This window comes from Cnephaeus nilssonii, assembly GCF_951640355.1.
Source record: "Cnephaeus nilssonii genome assembly, chromosome: 9".
In the NCBI taxonomy this organism is placed as follows: domain Eukaryota; kingdom Metazoa; phylum Chordata; class Mammalia; order Chiroptera; family Vespertilionidae; genus Cnephaeus; species Cnephaeus nilssonii.
In genome coordinates, this window is record NC_137080.1 from 93551754 (window position 1) to 93572401 (window position 20648).

Sequence of the window (20648 nt, forward strand, 5' to 3'; positions counted from 1 at the left end):
GCTGTCCTTTCAAGTCCACTGAGGATCTGAGCGGTACATGTATGTTAGGGTAACATGTACTGATGAGCTAACGTAGAACTAGATGTTCTAAATCACATGATGACATCAAAGGATGTACTTCCTAGTTTCCCATCGAGTTCCATTTCCTGAACACTCTGTAATAATTTCATTAGCAAAGTCTTCTTCTACCTTTTCGTAGAATACAGCAAGAGCAGTGACTAAATAAGAGGACATGCCCCCAAGAAAATGGGAAAATCCTAATGGGGACAGGAGTAAAGACCTGAATGCTTTCACATGAAATACCATCTATTCCAACGCAGAGCTGCTGGGCCACAGGCTGGCTTAGAGTCCTTCCTCAGGCCCCCAGCCCCCTGCACACTTGGGTTTGGGCAGGTGGCCCGGTCACACTGGTGGGTTAAGGGCTGTCCAAGGCACTTTCCCTCCATCCCACAAAGACCACCTCCTCCAGCCCCTTTCTCCAGTGTGTTCCCGAGGTGCCCTGAGCTCAGTGACAGCACCAGGACATAAACCTGAAAACCTTTCACTCGGGTTAAATTATTGAACTTTCCATTTCCTTCAGTCAGTGACATCCCCCCTGTAAAGAGTCACCGACTATACTCTCCAATCAGCAGCTACCAGCCTGTCCCGTCATCAGTTACTAGGGGAAGCTGCTCCTCCAGGTGTCCCCAGAATCACAGCCTTTCGCAGTATTGAAACACCTGGAAGATCACAGTGGCTCTAACTGTGAGAGGCTAAGTCACTTCCCCAAATCTGCAACACTCATTTGTGGTGCAACAGCGAAATAAGCCAGTCAGAGAAAGACCAGTGTCACATGGTCTCAGTCCTATGTGGAATCTGGTGAACAAAATAAACTGATGAACAAAATAGATCCAGAGACATAGAAGCACAGAACACACTGTCAACCTCAGAGGGAAGGCAGGGGAGGGTGGGTGGGAAGAGATCAACCAAAGAACTTATATGTGTGTATGCATAACCCATGGACACAGACAATAGGGTGGTGAAGGTATGAGGTGGGGGCCTGGGGGGGGGGGGGTGCGCAGTGGAGGGCTAGAAGAACTCAATGGGGGACATACTAGTATGTAATACTTTCAACAATAAAGACTTTTTAAAAAATAGGACAAAATTGAAGGCCTCCTAACTTGCAGTCACCTCCCTCACCCTCAGCTCCCAGCATACTCACTCATCCATTTGCAAACGGCTCTGTCTGCAGTGAGAGAGAAGAATGCTCCCCAAAGGCTCCACCTTGTGTGCTCATCACTGACCAGCGAGGAGCTGCCTCACCATAGGGCCCAGCACAGTGTTTCTGACACAACCAGACCAAACCTTTAAAGCCCTCAATCAAAGCAATGCTTTTAATGCAGGAAATTCTAAGTATCAGAAGAGGACCTTCCTACTGCATCTCTGACCAGCAACTGATGATGCTGTTCATCTCTGATGCTGATTGGTTCTCAGTACTGAGGTGACCCAATCCAGGACAAAGAGTGAGTTCCCTAGTTGGTGTTATTGGGGCTGTGGGGGGAGAAGGGGCACAGCCCTCCCTGAGTGAGACTGGCCTGCTCCCTGCCCCTGTCCTCTCTGAGCTCCAGCATGGTGTGTGTGCGGTTCCCCGGAGGCTCCTGGGTGGCCGCTCTGACGGTGATGCTGATGGCACTGAGCCCTCCCCTGGCTCTGGCCAGGGACACACCAGGTAAGTGCACCTTGGGGGTGAGCTGTTGTGGGTGAGGAAGAAAGGAAATGAGCTTTGTCACCGTGTCCAGGCCATGTCCCTTAGAAAATGGTGGCATATTCTTCAGTGGCCACCTAGCTTTACAACATGGACCCCGATTCTTTCCACCACAAAAGGGGTGGGTGCTCGCCAGTACGAGATGTGCAAGGGCCTCCATGTATCTCAGCCGTTCTTCTCCCCTCGCCTCCAGTAAACCTCCACAGCCTGTGTCCCATTCCATCGGGGTCTTGAGAGGATTGAGAAATAATGATTTCAGACTAATTCCCACCCACTTCTCCCTTTATTGCATTGAGTTATCCCCAAAGGAAAGTTTCTCTGACATTTTATGGGAGTCAAAGGAATTAGAGGGTCTCTCTTTGAGGATCCTGTGCTCTGTCCTCAGCAGAATCTGTGATGTTGGTGCCTCTCCCTACGATGTGAGATGTATCAAGGGGCCTCCCCACCAGCTCCTTTCCTTTCTCCCTGAACCCCTTAAGAAAGAAAAAATGCAGAGCAATAATTTCTCTGAAAAACACACACACACAAAAAAAAAAACAACACAGAATTACAGGCCTTCAGTTCAAGTGGTTAGGAAGCTCTCCCTGAGGAAGTGACATTCAGAGACATTTGAGACCTGGATGATGAGAGAAGCCACGCTGTGAAGATCTAGGGGACAAGTGTCCCAGGGAGAGGAACAGGAAGGGCCACAGTGTGGGCACGTGTTTGCCGTGTTTAAGGGGCAGGAAGAAGGCTAGCGTGGCTGCAGCACAGGAACAAGTTGGGGAGTGACACTGACATAGGAAGAGGCTGGAGAAGACGGGAGACACATCATATTGGGCCCTGATGGTGGGTAAGAAGTGTGAATTTTATCTGAAGAGACATGTGAGCTGCTGGAGGGTGACAAGGAGAGTCCACGTATGTTTATTAAAAGCAATGATCCCAGCTTCCAGGTGGGGGTTGGACTGCAGGGTTCACAAGAGGAGCCAGGGCCTCGAGGAGCATGGAGGAGCCCAGGTGACGTGCTTGGGCTTCAGTGAGTGTGTGAGGCAAAGGCAGCGGGGAAGGGGAAGTGAGCAGATGGGAGGAGATATTTCCACGACTCGTTATGGATGAAATGGGGGAGGAGTCAAAAGCCCTAAGGATTTTATCTTCAATAATTAGAATAAACTTGGAGCTGTTTACTGAGATGGGAAGACTGTATAAGAAGTAGTTTGAAGGGGGTGGTGAGGAAGAAAGGTTCAGTGTAAGCTGGAAATGATTTCCTGACATTTGTGTGGAGCTGTCAGGAGGTCAGTTGAATACAGGAGCCTGGAGGTCATGGCCGGCCAGGGCAGGGGGTGTATGTGTTGGTGTAATTGACACATGTGCTGTGTTAAACTCCAGGGAAATGGAGGAGGAGGAGGAGGAGGAGGAGGAGGAGGAGGAGGAGGAGAAGGAGGAAATTAAGGAGGAGAGAGAGAGAGAGAGAAAAGCAGACAAGAAGCTGCCAAGGGTCAATCCCCGAGGACCAAGGGCCAATGAGAGCAGAGGGGACTGAGAAGGGGTGCAGTGTGTTGAGGAAAACCGAGAGAAGGTGATGCAGGGCAGTGAGGGGAAGTAGATTTTTCCAGAAGGGAGGGGCCAGGTCTGGTGAGAACTGCTAAGATGCAGGGAAGTGAGGACATGCAGAGAAGTGAGCACTGGGTTTGGTGGGCGTGACGTTCACAGTCAGTGGAGTGTATGAGACGGAACCTGATTGGACCGTTTGAAGAGAGGACGGGAGCTGAAGACGTGAAGGATGATCACAGTGACTCTGAGCAGCGACCTCAGGGAGACTGTGCGCTGGGCTCAGGGGGTCAGTGGACCTGAAGCATAAGAACAAAGGAGCCTGTAAGCGCCCCTGGGTCCGGGTGAGGCCACGCGCCCCTGGGTCCGGGTGATGCTAGATCCCGGGTCCAGGTGAGGCCGTGTGCCCCTGGATCCGGGTGAGGCCACGCGACCCTGGGTCTAGGAGAGGCCATGCGCCCCTGGGTCTGGGTGAGGCCACGCGCCCCTGGGTCCGGGTGAGGCCATGCGCCCCTGGGTCCGGGTGAAGCTGGATCCCGGGTCCGGGTGAGGCCGTGTGCCCCTGGATCCGGGTGAGGCTGGGTCCTGGGTCCGGGTGAAGCCACGCGCCCCTGGGTCCGGGTGAGGCCACGCACCCCCTGGGTCTGGGTGAGGCCACATGCCCCTCGGTCCGGGTGAAGCCGTGCCCCTGGGTCCGGCCGAGACCAAACCAGAGGGAGTCGGACCTGCATTACCACCATTTGTCCATCATTCAGAGCTGAGGGGTCAGTGCCGACATGTACTCATAAGGAACTGGTGGACATTGATATTGGGTCTCAAAAGAACTGTTGGTCCAGAAAGAAACTCACTACAGACTGATTCATTTGCCTGTCAGCATAACTATTATTGCTCGTCTCACATTCAGTTCTTATAAGTATATCTCTAGTGACACATGATTTCGCTCATCTAGGGGAAATGATGAACAACATAGACTGATGAACAACAACAGAACCAGAAACAAGGAGGCATCGATAGGACTATCGGGCCTCAGAGGGAGGATAGGGGAGGGTGGGGGGAGGGGGGAGAGATCAATCAAAGGTCTTGTGTGCATGCATATGAGCCTAACCAATGGTTAAGTTCAACAGGGGGTTGGGGCATCCGTGGGGAGGGGTGTGGGATGGGAATGGGGAGATGAGGACAAATATGTGACACCTTAATCAATAAAGAAATTGAAGAAAAAAAAAAAGAACAAAGGAGCCTGAAGGGAGCTGGGGGACGCGAGAACCAGAGGTGCTCAGTCATCAGCAAGGAGCCACTGGGGTAACCTTGAAGGCAGAGGTGACTGGTTATGAAAGCCACCAATTCCACAGCCACTGCTTATCAGTGACCCAGAGCAGACAGTCACCACCCGGTGATGAGGGTGGAGTCATCGACAAGACAAACCTGGTCCCTCTGGCATGGAGCACCGTCACATCGGGCAGTTACTATGCACCAGGCCTCCATGTGAGTGTGTGACTCTCATGACCATCCCGTCTCACCTGCAGCAATTACAGATGTAATGACCATGGACCCTGATCCAGAGAGTTTAAGCCACTGACCCAGAGTCACATGGTTAGTTGTAGAACCAGGTGGCATAGTCTAGATCTCAGAATCTAGAAAGTTCTCTCTTCTAAGTCAGCACAGTCCTTTCATATTAGGTGCATATACATCCCGTTATATACAGAGACCAATGTTTCTGTCCTTGTGTTCAAAATGACATTTAGTGATAAAGTTAATTAAAGACAATTGCCAAATGGTGATAAAGGTATTATTTTATCTAGGAAGTTAAGGAATAGAAAGATCTTTTTTTTTTTTCTTCAATTTCTTTATTGATTAAGGTGTCACATATTTGTCCTCATCCCCCCATTCCCATCCCACACCCCTCCCCATGGATGCCCCAACCCTCTGTTGAACTTAAGCATTGGTTAGGCTCATATGCATGCACACAAGACCTTTGGTTGATCTCTCCCCCCTCCCCCCACCCTCCCCTATCCTCCCTCTGAGGCCCGATAGTCCGATCGATGCCTCCATGTTTCTGGTTCTGTTCTTGTTCATCAGTCTATGTTGTTCATCATTTCCCCTAGATGAGCGAAATCATGTGTCACTAGAGATATACTTATAAGAATTGAATGTGCGACGGGCAATAATAGTTATGCTGACAGGCAAATGAATCAGTCTGTAGTGAGTTTCTTTCTGGTCCAACAGTTCTTTTGAGACCCAATATCAATGTCCACCAGTTACTTATGAGTACATGTCGGCACTGACCCCTCAGCTCTGGATGGTGGACAAATGGTGGTAATGCAGGTCCGACTCCCTCTGGTTTGGTCTCGGCCGGATCCAGGGGCACGGTTTCACCCGGATCCAGGGGCCCACGGCCTCACCCGGACCCGGGATCCAGCCTCACCCGGATCTAGGGGCACACGGCCTCGCCCAGACCCAGGATTCAGCTTCATCCGGACCCAGGGGCGCATGGCCTCACCCGGACCCAGGGGCGCGTGGCCTCTCCCAGACCCAGGGTCGCGTGGCCTCACCCGTATCCAGGGGCCCACGGCCTCACCCGGACCCGGGACCCAAGCTCACCCGGATCCAGGGGCCCACGGCCTCACCCGGACCCGGGACCCAGGCTCACCCGGATCCAGGGGCCCACGGCCTCACCCGGACCCGGGACCCAGGCTCACCCGGATCCAGGGGCCCACGGCCTCACCCGGACCCGGGACCCAGGCTCACCCGGATCCAGGGGCCCACGGCCTCACCCGGACCCGGGACCCAGGCTCACCCGGATCCAGGGGCCCACGGCCTCACCCGGACCCGGGACCCAGGCTCACCCGGATCCAGGGGCCCACGGCCTCACCCGGACCCGGGACCCAGGCTCACCCGGATCCAGGGGCCCACGGCCTCACCCGGACCCGGGACCCAGGCTCACCCGGATCCAGGGGCCCACGGCCTCACCCGGACCCGGGACCCAGGCTCACCCGGATCCAGGGGCCCACGGCCTCACCCGGACCCGGGACCCAGGCTCACCCGGATCCAGGGGCCCACGGCCTCACCCGGACCCGGGACCCAGGCTCACCCGGATCCAGGGGCCCACGGCCTCACCCGGACCCGGGACCCAGGCTCACCCGGATCCAGGGGCCCACGGCCTCACCCGGACCCGGGACCCAGGCTCACCCGGATCCAGGGGCCCACGGCCTCACCCGGACCCGGGGCCAGGCTCACCCGGATCCAGGGGCCCACGGCCTCACCCGGACCCGGGGCCAGGCTCACCCGGATCCAGGGGCCCACGGCCTCACCCGGACCCGGGACCCAGGCTCACCCGGATCCAGGGGCCCACGGCCTCACCCGGACCCGGGACCCAGCCTCACCCGGACCCAGGGGCGCATGGCCTTGCCCGGACCCAGGATTCAGCCTCACCCGGACCCAGGGGCGCATGGCCTTGCCCGGACCCAGGGGCACGTGGCCTCACCCGGACCCGGGGCCAGGCTCACCCAGATCCAGGGGCCCACGGCCTCACCCGGACCCGGGGCCCAGCCTCACCCTGACCCAGTTCCCAGCCTCACCCGGACCCAGGGGCACGCGGCTTCACCCGGATCCGGGACCCAGCGGGGTTTCATCTTCTTGATCCCAATTCCTGTTGGTCAATTCCCTCTCAGCAATTCCTTCTGCCATTTTCTCAGAGTTCCAGGGCAGCCACCGCAGAACTCGTTGGGCGGCGGGGTCGGCGAAGCTCCGGTGTGCCCGGTGCGCGGCGGCGGGCTGGTCCGGGGTGGCTGCGTCGGCCCTTGGGTCTGCAGCGGTGGCCGGTCGCCGAGCGTGCGCACCTGGCCGCTTCCGGGGCGTTGAGATTCTTGAAGGACTCGGAGGTCAGCAAGCGCGTAGTCTCCCACCCCATGTCTCCCAGGGGCTCGTCTGTCCGTGCTCGGCAGCAAGTGAAGTCTTCCCCTCAGCCGGAGACCGCTGGGGGAACTGCGCCGAGCACGATCCAGGCCGCCATTGTGTCGCCTGAGCCGTAGTTTTTAAAGTGTGGTCTTTGGGTCACCGGCATCAGCTTCATCCCGCGTACCCCTCTCTTTTATTCTAGTTGTAGAGCATCTGCTCAGTCAGCCCTCCGGTGGTTCTGGATGGTGTCTGCTCTGCTCTCCCGTCGTAGTCTCAAAATTGTTGTGGTAGGCAGCAATCAGGCCTCTGCCCTATGCCACCATCTTGGTCCTTGTTTGTATAGTTAAGTCTTGATTGTTGTTGGTGTCACTGGGAGGAATTGTCCTCCAGGCCAATTGGTCGTGCGGACCCTCTGTGTCTATAGAGGAAGAGTTGCTGTGCGGGAGACACGTTTATTTGCCGGGTCTTGGTGCAGCAAGGCTTTGGCGCTCACTGCGTCTGCCTCTTGAATGTGTCCCTTATGGGAGTGGTTGAAATCTGGTGTCATCTCACACCGACCACTAGATGCCTTCGTTTCTGGGTCTCCAATGGAGTGTAGGTCAGCTACTGCCTGTGGCCCCTCAGCATGAATTACAGCATCCCTTATATTCGTGACCTGTTTCGGTGTCTTCCCCTTTTGGCTGCCTCCCTATCGCTCAGCTTCCCCAATCTCCCTAGGTGGTCGCTCTTGATACCCCCCTTTGTGGGCTGAGTGCAAAGTCTTGGTGTTGTTAAGCCTTGATTGCTGTTGGTACACTGGGAGGATGTGACCTCCAGTCCAATTGGCTGTGAGGATCAGCTGTGTCTATGCCGGGAGACAGCCCCATTCAACTAGACTTGCAAAATTGTAAAAGCCTCTGTGTTCAGCTTGGATGGGGCGGAGTTACAGGGCGGAGCCTACCGCCTTGGCTTCCCGTCAGCCCCGCCCTATGAGGTTCCTGTGTCCCTCTGTATTCCCAGCAAACACCTCTGAGAGAAAAGCGCCCTGGAGTTTCGCCGGCTGCCAAACAGTCTAGTCTCTCCCCCAATGAATCTGGATTCCCAGATTCTCGCCCGGAACTGGGTTTCCGTGTAGTCAGAATTGGGGCTCACCGCAGTCTGGCGCTTTTGTCTCCTTCCCTCCAGGGCGACTCAGCGGCACAGTCAGCAGCCCATCCTCCGCGCACAATCCCCTGCGCGCCTCCGGTGCTCTGCTCTTCGCCGCCTCTCTGCACCTCTGCCCCACAGCCCAGCTTTCCCCAGTATGAGCCTGGCTTCCCCGGGTCTTTCCCGGAACTGGGGTTCAGTGCAGTTGGAACTGGGGGTTCAGCACAGTCCGGAGCCCTTGTCTCCCTCCCGCTAAGGCAATCCAGCGGCACAGGCAACAGACCCTCCTCTGCGCACATTCCCGTGCGCAGCTCCGGCGCAACTGCTTCATGTCTCCGCCCCACAGCCCAGACTCCCCCAGCATGAGCCCGGCTTCCCAGGGTTTCCCCCGGAACTGGGGTTCAGTGCAGTCGGAGCTGGGGTTCAGCACAATCTGGCGCTTTTATCTCCTTCCCGCCAGAGAACGCCAGCCAGGCCGTCAGCCGCCCCTTCCTCTCCGGCTCCGGCTTCCCCGCACGCGCGCGGGCTCGTGTCTCCGCCCGTGTCTCCAATACCTTAAGCTTTTACGGCTTCTCTGATTTTCCTTGTGGTCCTCTCTTTCCTTCTAATTGTGGGCATTTCAGTCAGCCAGCTTTCCTGTGGTTCTGGATGATGTCCGTTTTGATTTTTAGTTGTGTTTTTGAAATTGTTGTGCCCGGCTGTAGGTTAGGTGTTTAACCTTGCCGCCATCTTGGTTTCTCCGACCAGGAATAGAAAGATCTTGTGGGCTTGCATTCCTAGGGGTTATTAGAATTAAAATAGAAAGCTATTTATTGAGTGCTTATCTGATCAGCATCAGAAAGAATCACTATGTAATTCCACACTTAACAATATCCTGTGAGGAATACAGTATCACTAAATCTATTTTAGAGATAACGAACAAGGCCCATGGGTGTTGCCATCTGACCCAGTGGAAGAGCTAATGCTCTAATTGAGATCCTAATTCTAGAGCTGGGCTTCTACCCCCCTGTGAGCAGTGGCTTGGCTGGGTCTGACTTGTGCTGAGATTTCTGATGCTCCCATGTGCCAGCGTGTGTCTCAGGGCTGGGGGCAGCAGAGGCCAGAACTGCTAGTTCCAATATACAGGGGGAAGTTACATCCATTTTGCATTTACAACTTGAAAAGTCCCATATGGGCTCACACTATGATGTGAGCATGTGAGGAACACAGAGAAGTTTAAGTGCACTCCCAGCCTCAGATTCCATCAGCGGGTGGGCTTGTGTTGCCAAAGGAAATACAGGATGCCCGATTTAACCTGAATTTCAGAGAAACAACAATTGTTTATCTGAAACCCAAATGTGCTGGGAATGGTGTATTTGTATTTGCTTTATCTGGCGGCCTTTCAGTTGGGCCCATGAGCATGGCCTGATAGTGCTAACCACACAGGCTACAGTGAACAGCCACTCACACATGTTTCTTTTCAACCTTCTCACGTGTCAGGAAGGTGCTAGAGAATTTGTGAAAAGTTAGACAGACCCGCTCTGACCAGAGTGCCCTCCCCTCTGCCACCATCTCCACGTGAAGGTCTCCATCTAAAGCTGGACCTGCTCCTCTTTGTAACCTGTCTGTGTGAGGGTGTCCTCTTAGCTGCTCCCCTCCTGAGGGACCTGCCCATAGAAATGAGAGTCCACCTCCGGCCAAGGCTGGCAACCTGGTGCCTCCCGGTATCATTGGGAGCAGGAGGCAGTTAGGAAGCTAATTAGTTGGGACTTTGACTGGGAATCAAATGGCCGTGGCTGTAGCTTCTGCTGTGGACAAGCAGTGGGCCAGTGGCCGGGAGAGTAAGAAAGAAGATGATGTGGAGGATAAATGATAACTTGGTGATTGGGTAGCAAGGCAAAGAAGCAGGTAGATCTTGGTCCTGAACAAATTAATTTTGCTAAAAAAAGTTACTGTGCACCTGGACCAGATTCCTAAAATATATAAATTCCATATAGACCACGCCTTTGCAGATACATTGGTAGAACTTCCCATGTCATTCCCAGCTGCTGTGTGATCAACAGTGGCTTTCACCCCAGATTACTCAGAGGGTTCACACCAGCAGAGCTCACCCTGTGAAGGTTCCCCGCCCCTCCCCCTCCCCACCCCGGGGACATCTGCCCCATTTAAAGCCGTGTTTGGTGGTCACACGGGGTTTCTCTGACAACTGGTGGGATGCCGTGTGCAGCCCACTGTGTACAGAACACCCGCCCCACCCACCCAGAACCATCTGGTCCAAAGGTCCATAGTGCTGAGGTGGAGGACACTGCGAGACACCGGCTGTTTCTGAAAATTCCAGACTCACCTTTATACACACGGACCTTCCACTGCAGCTCTTCATGGTTTACTTTAGCTCATTTCATTATCAAATAAAACAAACAAACACCAGACAGTCTACTCCTGCTTTCCAGGGTGATTCAAGACCCACGGTCCCCGCCAGCCCTTTAAACAAACAAACACCAGACAGTTACAGAAATCCACCACTTTCTTGTTGAATCCATTCAGTCACTTGAAGTTTAAAACCTTCCTTCTTATTTGCCTTTTGCGATGTTTGTCAAAACGTCACGAGTCCTGTCACTGCATCTCTGCTGACCGTCCACGTCTCTCCTTATGAGTCACGCATCGCGGGGAGCCCTGTTCTCAGGAAGGGCCTCACATTCCTGCAGGGACTCTCCCCACACCCGCGAGGGGGTCAGAGCTCCATCATCACCTGGCTTCTCCACAGCTGTGCTCTGGGTCTCTGTGCCTCCTGGGTTGGACATGCAGGAAAGAGCTGGCGCCCTATTGGGATTGGGGTGTAACCCCCTGAACTCGTCAGTACTCTCCGTTACATGGAGCAGAAGGCCCCCCTCACTCACCCCCAGGCTCCCAGCACCCCGACTCCTCCAGGCTCTGTCCCCTCCCTCCCACTGTCTGGGCTCAGAGCTGGGTCTCTGGTTCCCAGGAGGCCATGGGTTCCCTCAGGCTTTGCGGGTGGCAGTGCCTTCCCCTGAAATGTGCCTCCCCACCCCCCACACAACCTTCAGGCCACATCCTGTCACTCAGGCCACTGGCCCCGCCCTGATGGAACTGGGGTCCTGGTCCCTGCTCCAGACCCCCTTTCCTGACATCTCCCTCCTGTGTGAACGCCCCTGTGGTTGGCTGTGCCCGCACTTTGTGAATTCTAAGCTCAGGGCAGAGGGCGATGCCCGGTTTCCTGCCTGGGACCCGGGGCAGCTGGGCCTGGCACGAGGTCCCCTGCCCAGGTGGTGACAGGAGGAGGGGGTGTGGGAACGGGAAAGGCTGTGGGGGGGGTGGTGTCTAGGAGGAGGCGGTGATGGCACAAGTCCTGGCCCAGCCTGGAGCCCGGAGCCCCGCGGGCAGCCCAGTGGGTCCCCAGGGGCTGAGGGTCCCAGGGGTCTCCCAACCCTGCCGCCTCCTTCCTGCCCCAGAAGAGGGGGCCCTCCCAGGTGTTGGCAGTGGGGTGCTGGGGTCCCGCGTTCCCATCGCCTGGGCGCCCTGCTACGTGATGGGTCCTTCCTGTCCCCGCAGCACATTTCCTGGAGCAGTTTAAGGACGAATGTCATTTCTCCAACGGGACGGAGCGGGTGCGGTTCCTGCACAGATACTTCTACAACGGGCAGGAGTTCGCGCGCTTCGACAGCGACGTGGGGGAGTACCGCGCGGTGAGCGAGCTGGGACGGCCTACCGCCAAGTACTGGAACAGCCAGAAGGACCTCCTGGAGCAGAGGCGGGCCGAGGTGGACACGTACTGCAGACACAACTACAGGGTGTTGGATGGATTCCTGGTTCATCGGCAAAGTGAGCGCGGGGTTGGTGGGGAGGTGCCACACAGGGCTGTGAGGAGCACCCCTGAGGGGCCTGAGGGCGGCTGTGGGGCCCCTGAGGTCCTGTCCTGTGTAGGGGCGTTTCCGGGGTGCCCAGCCCTGTCTAGTCGGGGGAGGATTTGGGGAGCAGAGGGGAGGAAGGTGTGAGGTGTGAGGGGGGAGTCGGTCTGTCTTGGCCAAACCCCCTCCCCCCCCCCGCCCACCCCCAGCCCTGGAACAGGGGTGCTTGGTGCCCAAGCCTTTCCCTGGCGGAGGGTCAGGCTGGGTGAGGGCGGGGCCTCGAGGCCCCTCTGGCCTTTCTGAGCTCCTTCAGGTCTGAGTGTCTCGTTCCCCTTAGTGCGCCTGTGTGTACAGAGGGGGTGATGGGAGCCAGGTTCCCCATTGTAATTCTGTTCCTTCACACACTGATGTTACATGTATGCAGTGCTGACAGTATTTAAGTAATTACATGTTAACTTTTCAGAATTGTGGCAGTTTACCTTACATTCTATTTTTTTAATCTTTTTTCAATATTGCCAAATACTCAATTGAAAATTTGCTTTTCATTTTTAATTTATCCTTCTTTGATTTCGAAGGTTCTTGAACATTTTCCACGTACATGTTGGCTAATGGCTGTCCTGCTCTAGGAATGGCCTATTGTCTGTCATCCCTGGGGTCCGGGCCTTTTCTCGGTGATTTTCCGGGTTCTCTAGGCAGCCAGAGGGACACTTTGCTGACATCGATTCAGCATTTTCTCCAGCTCCTGCCTTGTGTTTTCATTCTCTTTTCTTTCCATGTTAGGAATTTAAACATCTTTAAGGAAATGGAATGCACTCCGAAGTTGCTAGCAATGATTTACCATCAATCTTACATCTACCCTTTTGGTATACAGTAAAAATGTTTTCCCCCACCAGGTTACTCCTCCCCTCCTCCTCCTCTTCCTCCTCTTGCTGCTCCACTTCCTCCTTCCCCTCCTCCTCTTCATCTTCCTTCTCCTCCTCCTCCTCCTCCTCCTCCTCCTCCAAATCTGTATTTATTGGGCCTGGTCTCAGGCAGGAAGCACACATGTTAATGAGTCCCAGCCTCTGCCCTGAGCTCAGAAGTCAGATTGAAAAGAGGGACAATTATAAAACGACAGGAATCCCAATAACAGACCGGCTTCTGTGAGAAGGAGCGGGTGGCTCAGTGAGCGTCACTATACGTGGTATAATGGGGGCTACCCTGGTCCTCTCTCTCCCTCAGAACTCAGCCCCGGAGCTGGGGAATCCCCCTCTTCCTGCTTCCAGGGAACCATCTCTGTGTTCCAGGTGTGATCGCATTCCCAGGACTTCACACCCTGAGTCCCATCCTCCCCTAGCTGTTCCCCAGTTTCTCCCTCTGCTTTCCTTACATTCTCTCTCCTGCCTATATAATAAAAGGTTAATGTGCAAATCAACCAAACGGCAGAACAACCAGTCTTTATGATGTGCACTGACCACCAGGGGGCAGACGATCAACAGGAGTTGCCCACTGGTGTTCAGTGCGCCAGAGGCTAGGCTCATGGCTGGTGAGTGCAGCAGCGATGACTGTAGCCTTTCCTTCATCCACAGCAGTGCTAACGATATCGGACTGACAGCTTAGGCCCGCTCCCACATCCCCTGAGGGCTCCGGGACTGTAAGAGGGCACAGGGGGGCTGAGGGACCCCCCTGAGTGCATGACTTTCATGCCCCGGGCCTCTACTATACAATAAACAGTTGACATAGAGTGATGGCTACGTTCCAGCCGCTGTTGTACATATTTCAGGCCCATTGGTCCTCATGTGTCCCTAAGCGGTGAGTTAGTATTATCACCCCCTTGTAGGGGAGACGCTGAGCAGAGAGGATCTCCCAGGATCACCAGGAAGAGGCAGAGCCTGGATGTGACCCAGGCAGTCCTGCTCCAAATCACACTTTAACGCACACACTCTGTGCCTTGCACAGATCTGTAAACACTTCCATTCAACAATGAGGAACTGTTTCAAGTGAAAAATCCCCCAAGTTTCCTCAACGTGTCTCCAATCCAGTGGCCCGGGCTGGAGGCGGAGATTCAAGGTCCATGGCACTACCTCCTGCGGGTCCACAGGGCGGTTTGAGGGGGGCCTGCCCGGGCCTGGAGCTGGGGCCGGAGACGAGGCCGAAAGGGAGCACCCAGGGGCTGCCTGTCTGCTCAGTCTCCCTCCGCCTTCTCTGTCCCAGCTGCGCCCACAGTGACCGTGTTCCCTGCCAAGACCCAGCGCCTGCAGCACCACAACCTCCTGGTCTGCTCCGTGAACGGCTTCTACCCGGGCCCCATCGAGGTCCGCTGGCTGCGGGACGGCCGGGAAGAGCAGGCCGGGGTGGTGTCCACGGGCCTGATCCGGAACGGGGACTGGACCTTCCAGATGCTGGTGATGCTGGAAACAGTGCCCCGGAGCGGGGAGGTCTACACCTGCCAAGTGCAGCACCCCAGCAGCTCCAGCCCCGTCACCGTGGAATGGAGTGAGACGCCTTCTGACCTCCCTGCCCCCTCCCCTCCACAGGGGCCTTTGCTGGTCCCTGAGGGCCAGGGTCCCTCTCCCCACACCCCGTTTTCCTTTGCTGGGGTCTCTCCCTCAGCACAGGCCACAGGGCAGCCCTGCGATCGCTCCTGTGGACCCCACAGCCCTGGGGGCGCCATTCCTGCCCTGCGGTCAGTCTCCCACCCTCTCCCTCATGTGCCCCTGGGCCCTGGCCCCGTCCCCTGTGGGCTAGGCGGTGCTTCTGCCTGCGCTGAGCTGCCCACTGTGATCCGGGAGGAGGCGCCTCCTCCACAGCGTGGGGACCCTCCTGCCACGGGAGAGCCCCGTCTGCTCTGTGTCTGAGGCTCTGTCACCCGGGCCACGTACCGAGGGTCCCCGAGCCCCGGGCTCCGCAGCCCTCAGAGGCCGAAGCAGAGGCCTTGGGTCGGGAGTGAGGGCCCCTGAGGCCAGTGCCTGGGCCTCTACCTGCTCAGTGTGGCCTCAGTCTCTTTCCGGAAATGGCTATTCTTCTGCTTCCTCTAGGGCAGCCCCCCCCCCCCCCCCCCCGGCCCAGCTCTCCATCCCAGGGTCTCCACTAGAGAAGGTGCCTTGGGCTGAACCCACTGACACAGCCTCTCCTCCAGGGGCCCAGTCCGGATCCGCACAGAGCAAGGTGCTGAGTGGAGCCGGGGGCTTCGTGCTGGGGCTGCTCTTCCTCGGGGCGGGGCTGCTGGTCTCCTTCAGGGCGCGGAAAGGTAAGGAGCCCGCGGGCAGCGAGGCCCCGAGACGGTGGGGACGGGGCTTTGCTGGGTGAGCTCTGGGGTGGCAGCGCCGCGGAGGCCTCTCTTTCCCTGTGGGTCTCCGTGTCCTGGAAACGCAGAATCTCCAGCTCCCGGTTCTTAGGAGGAGACATGAGGAGCCATGGCTGTGGGTTAGAGACAGGGTAACACGCACGGGATTTGGGTGCAGATCCTGGGCACATGGAGGAGCAGGCCCTGCGGTCACTGATGACACTGGATGTGACGGCTTCAGGGCCACTGCTCTCGGCTCTGCTCTTCTCTGCTCTGTGTCAGCGGGTGGGGTGCTGCTAGAGAAGCTCAGGTGGCCTGGGCGGGGACCCCGTGTTTGGGTCACACTTACCTTCCTGTCTTTAAGTGGCATCTTCCTTCTCTTCCCAGGACACTCTGGACTCCAGCCCACAGGTAAAGCCCTTTAATCCTCTCTTAGGGGTGCATTGGGTTTCCCTAGAACAGAAGGTGCAGGGAGGAGCCAGGGGACTGAGAGGGGAGCCTGGGGTGGCTCTGGCCCCGCCCACAGGGCAGCGCCTCCTCCCGCTGGGGAGAGGCAGCTCTAAAGCAGCTCTGCCTCCTGTGGCCTCAGAGCCTTTCTTCTCACGTGGGAGTCACAGCAGGAGGCTGGGAGGGCAGCGCCCCTGCTGGCTGGGTCTGGGAACTGCACTGTCCTCTGTCTGCAGGGCTCCTGAGCTGAGGCGGCCATGGCTACAGGAGCAGGAAAGACCCTTCTCTCTGGCCCCTTCGCAGCCTGAAGAGGTTTCCTGCTGGACTCTCACTCCACAAGGAGAGCCGCCTTGGGCTCTGGGGGGTCCTGGCTCCTGACCCCCAGCAGCTCCTCCCTGCTGGTTCCTCCCCGCCCTGGACCTGGAGGCCCCAGTATTGACTACAGAGCCTTAGCTCCATCCTCCCTGTCACTTTGTGTTCAACCCTCACTGTCTGCTGTGCGCCTTAGCTCACCTCTGCCCACATTTCTTTGTAAAATGTTCCTCAATTAAATACGGAGTGAAATCATCTGCCTCACGGGCTTCAAGGACAGGACGTAGGAAGAAAGAGTGTTGCACAGTACCTAGGAGACGGGGCGCCAACAGAGCTGTGGAGGCCAAGGGCCTAGGCCGCCTACGAACCCCTCACATGCAGAGGAGGCACCTGAGCCCAGAAGCCAAAAGCCTCCCAAGTCACCCAGGTCAAGATGGAGACCCAGGTCTGACCCCGGGCCCACAGCTCGCTCAGTGCGACTCCCCCAGGTCATCAGGAGCCAGGAAGGGGCTGGTGCAGGGCGTGTGGTCCTCGGTGCCCGCCCCTCCAAGTCTCTTGAGCTCAGTCTGGGAGACAGAGTCAGGAGTCCAGTCCCCTGTGGGCCTGGAAGCAGTTTCCATACTTGGGACCCTCCCCATCTCCTGTTGGGTCACCCCCACCCCCAGGAAGCTCCCGGCTGATGGGGCAAAAGAAACAGAGAGGCAAGTGAGCACGTCAGCCACTGGGGAGAACACACCGTGACAGGAGAGCGTGGCCTGGCCCTGGCTGGTTTGGCTCAGTGGATAGAGCCTTGCCCTGCAGACTTGAGGGTCTCAGGTCCAATTCCAGTCAAGGGCACGTGCCTGTGTTGCGGGCTTGATCCCCTGTGTGGGGCATGCAGGAAGTAGCTGCTCAATGATTCTCTCTCATTATTGAACTTTCTACTTCTCTCTCCCTCTCCCTTCTCTCTGAAATCAATAAAAATATTTTTTTAGAAAATAGAAAGAATGCTTGGAATTTGTGTTGGCTTCACCCAGGAAGGCTTGCTGGAAGAGGCTGAGAAGTGAGGAGAAGGAGCTGCTTTAACAGCTCAGGAGAAGGTCGGAGGCGAGGGAGAGCCTGGAGCTGGCGAGGGAGAGGGCGAGGGTTGAGTTGCCCCCTGAGTTGTCTGAACCCTCACACAGGCTCACTGGTGAACACTGGGCCTGTGTGCACACACTCATGCCTACATGCACACTCATCCATGCACACCCATTCTATCTAATAAAAGAGTAATATGCAAATTAACCATCACTCCACTACACCCACAAGCCACGCCCACCAGCCAATCAGGAGCGAGTATGCAAATTAACCCAACCAAGATGGCTGCAGCCACAGAGCAAGCGGGAGGCTTGGGTTTTCCCGGTAATGGAGGAAGCCAAGCTTTCCACACACCCAGCCAGGCCCAGGCCTCCACTCAAGGCTACAAAGTTTCAATTATAGAAGATAAATAAACCCCAGATACCAGGGCCTCTGCTTGGGTCACTGGGGGGCATGGCTGGCCTGCAAACCACCACAGGCCCCTCACCCAGGCTGCCCCACGCCCCAAGGGAACCCCCACCCTGATCTGGGACACCCTTCAGGGCAAACCAGCTGGCCCCCACCCATGCACCATGCCTCTATCCTATCTAATAATCCTACCTAATAAAATGGTAACATGTAAATTACCATCACTCCGCTACGCCCACGATTGGGCCAGAGGGAGGCGCAGGGGGCAGGATTCGGGGTGGCCGGGGTAGCCGATTGGGCCCGCAGGACGCTGAGCTCAGCGTCTGTGCCATGGCTGTGCTGCAGAACAGAAGGGGCCTCTGGGGCAACGAGCTCACGTCCTGCCACAGACCATCAAAAGCAGGGAAGCTGGGTGCCTGTCTACTCCGGAGGCTTCTGAAAGGCCTGGTGCACCAGCGGACAGGCACCCAGCTCCACCGCGATCGAAAGTGAAGGCGTGGGAGCTGGGTGCCTGTCCGCTCCCGCACCAGGCCTTTCAGAAGCCTCCGCTGCGCTGGAGGCTTCTGAAAGGCCTGGTGCACCAGTGGACAGGCACCCAGTTCCACTGCGATCGAAAGCGAAAGCATGTAGGGGACCCTACACGTGCATGATTCAATCATGCACTGGGCCTCTAGTCCTATCTAATAAAAGAGTAATATGCAAATTGACCATCACTCCAACACACAAGATGGCTGCCCCAATGTGGACACAAGATGGCCGCCACAAGATAGCCAGCAGGGGAGGGCAGTTGGGAGGGACCAGGCCTGCAAGGGAGGGCAGTTGGGGGTGACCAGGCCGGCAGAGGAGGGAAGTTGGGGTCGACTGGGCCTGCAGGGAAGGGCAGTTGCGGGGGGACCCAGGCCTGCAGGGGAGAGCAGTTGGGGGGGACCAGGCCTACAGGGGAGGGCAGTTAGGGGTGACCAGGCCTGCAGGGGAGGGCAGTTAGGGGTGACCAGGCCTGCAGGGGAGGGCAGTTAGGGGTGACCAGGCCTGCAAGGGAGGGCAGTTAGGGGCAAACAGGCTGGTAGGGGAGTAGTTAGGCATTAATCAGGCTGGCAGGGGAGTGGTTAGGAGGTGATCAGGCTGTCAGGCAGGAGCGGTTAGGGGCAATCAGGAAGGCAGGCAGGCGAGCAGTTGGGAGCCAGCAGTCATGGATTGTGAGAGGGCAGTCGAACATCCCTCGAGGGGTCCCAGATTGGAGAGGGTGCAGGCTGAGCTGAGGGACACCCCCCCCCATGCATGAATTTCATGCATCGGGCCTCTAGTATGTTACATCCCAAGTGTAAGCACTCATAAGCCTTCTCAGACCTCCATGAACACACATGGATATGCAATGTGCTTTCATGTTCGCATACACACAGTCAGATACAGACCTACAGGGGGGCCGACCCTGCCTTTTATGGAGTTCAAATATGCTTTCCTCTGTACATCGGAAGGCAGCCTGCACTGCCCCAGTAAACGTGGGTCCCCCAGCAGCTGTATCACCTATCACATGTCCTGGCCCCACTGCCTGGGCTCCATCCACAGCCCCTGCACCAGGTCCCACGTGGGGCGACGGGAGTGTCTTTTACGCTGTGCACTTACTGGTCACTGGATGCAAGCTGCCCCAGAAAATGGGGTGACCTTGAGAGAGGAGGTTCCCTTCAGTCAAGAGCACTCACAAGGGAGGGTCCTCACCTTGGAGCTGTCAGTGGCCGGCACTGCCCCCTGGGAGGGTGAAGGGTCTGGGGCAGCCCTGGCACAGGTGCCCAGCTCCCCTCCCCCGCAGGCTCCCTGAGTCCCTGGGCTGCAGCCATGCTCCTCCCTTGGGTTCTCCTGGGCCCTGGGCCTCGTGGCCCCGCCCACATCATCCCACCTCCCTGCTGGGTGTGGACAGCTCCAGGTGTCAGGCCCCTCCCCCCCCTCCCCCTCTCCCCCTCCCCTCCTTGCTGAGTCCATCTCTGAACACAGGGAGCTGAGGAATGGGCGGGGTCGGGACAGGCCCTCCTTGCCATCCTCTGTGACCCAGATCAGTGGGCCCGGGGCCGACAGGCAGTGCTGGGCTGTGGCTTTGTTACCCGCAGGCTCTGTGGGTGGCGGTGGCTTCCCACATTCTACTGACAGAACCCCCGTCTCTGCTCCCCAGTCCTCGGGTGACAGCCCCTCTCCTCCCCTCACACAGACACCCCAGCACGAGTGCAAGCAGGGGCCTGTGGGTCCTGGCGAACCCTCATCCTTCCTTCCTTTATTGTCTCCTGACTAGAGGGTAAGCTTCATTAGGTGGCTGGGTTCGCCTGTTTCCTCCACTGCTGATCCCTGGGGTCTGGACTCGTGCCTGGCATATAGCTGAGTGTTGGCACCTGCCCGGGGGGCGGGGGGGGGGGCGGGCAGGGACAAAACTGGGCTGACCCCAAATTTCAACCACACAAGGGCCCAGAGCCCCACCCACAGGGCAGGGGGCCTGGAAGAATCGTGTCACCTCCTTAATGTGATGCAGCAGGTGGAATGAGGCCACAGGTACAGAAGAGACCATTTCCACCACACACCACACACCACACGCCACACACCACACACCACACGCCACACGCCACACGCCACACACCACACAGTGAGCAGATGTGGCAGGTCCGAAGGGACTCGCCCAGTTCCCCTCCCGCTGCCTCTCTAGGGAGGCCACCGAGTCCCCTGGGTCCCGGCCCCCTCGGGAAGCATGGTCAGTCACCAAGGGCGTCCTCAACCCGCACACCCCAGCCCTCGCAGCTGCGAGTGGTCAGATTTCCTGTATCGCTGCACGCCGCCCAGCGCAGCCCCCGTGTGAGCACGCTGCCCCAAACACGTGCACCACCATTTTCCACGTCTGAAGATGCTATTGTGATAAACAAAACACAAATTCGTCCAGAGTGCCTCTGCTGATCCCTGGGGTCTGGACTCGTGCCTGGCATATAGAATGTGGGGTTCTCATCATTGTGCCTTTCCCACTCGGCGGCAGGTCACTAAAAGTGCA

At 57.2% G+C, this 20648-nt stretch overlaps 1 protein-coding gene across 1 annotated transcript; it reads left to right on the top strand.

Annotated features, from left to right (window-relative positions):
• The first annotated feature begins 1569 nt into the window (after window positions 1-1569).
• Window positions 1570-16330, top strand: LOC307104938 (DLA class II histocompatibility antigen, DR-1 beta chain-like). Its single transcript, XM_079780227.1, has 6 exons — window positions 1570-1708; window positions 11840-12109; window positions 14329-14610; window positions 15254-15364; window positions 15788-15811; window positions 16084-16330. The coding sequence occupies exons 1-6, from the start codon at window positions 1609-1611 to the stop codon at window positions 16095-16097; spliced, it is 801 nt and encodes a 266-aa protein (XP_079636353.1). The 5' UTR covers window positions 1570-1608; the 3' UTR covers window positions 16098-16330.
• Window positions 16331-20648: the final 4318 nt, after the last annotated feature.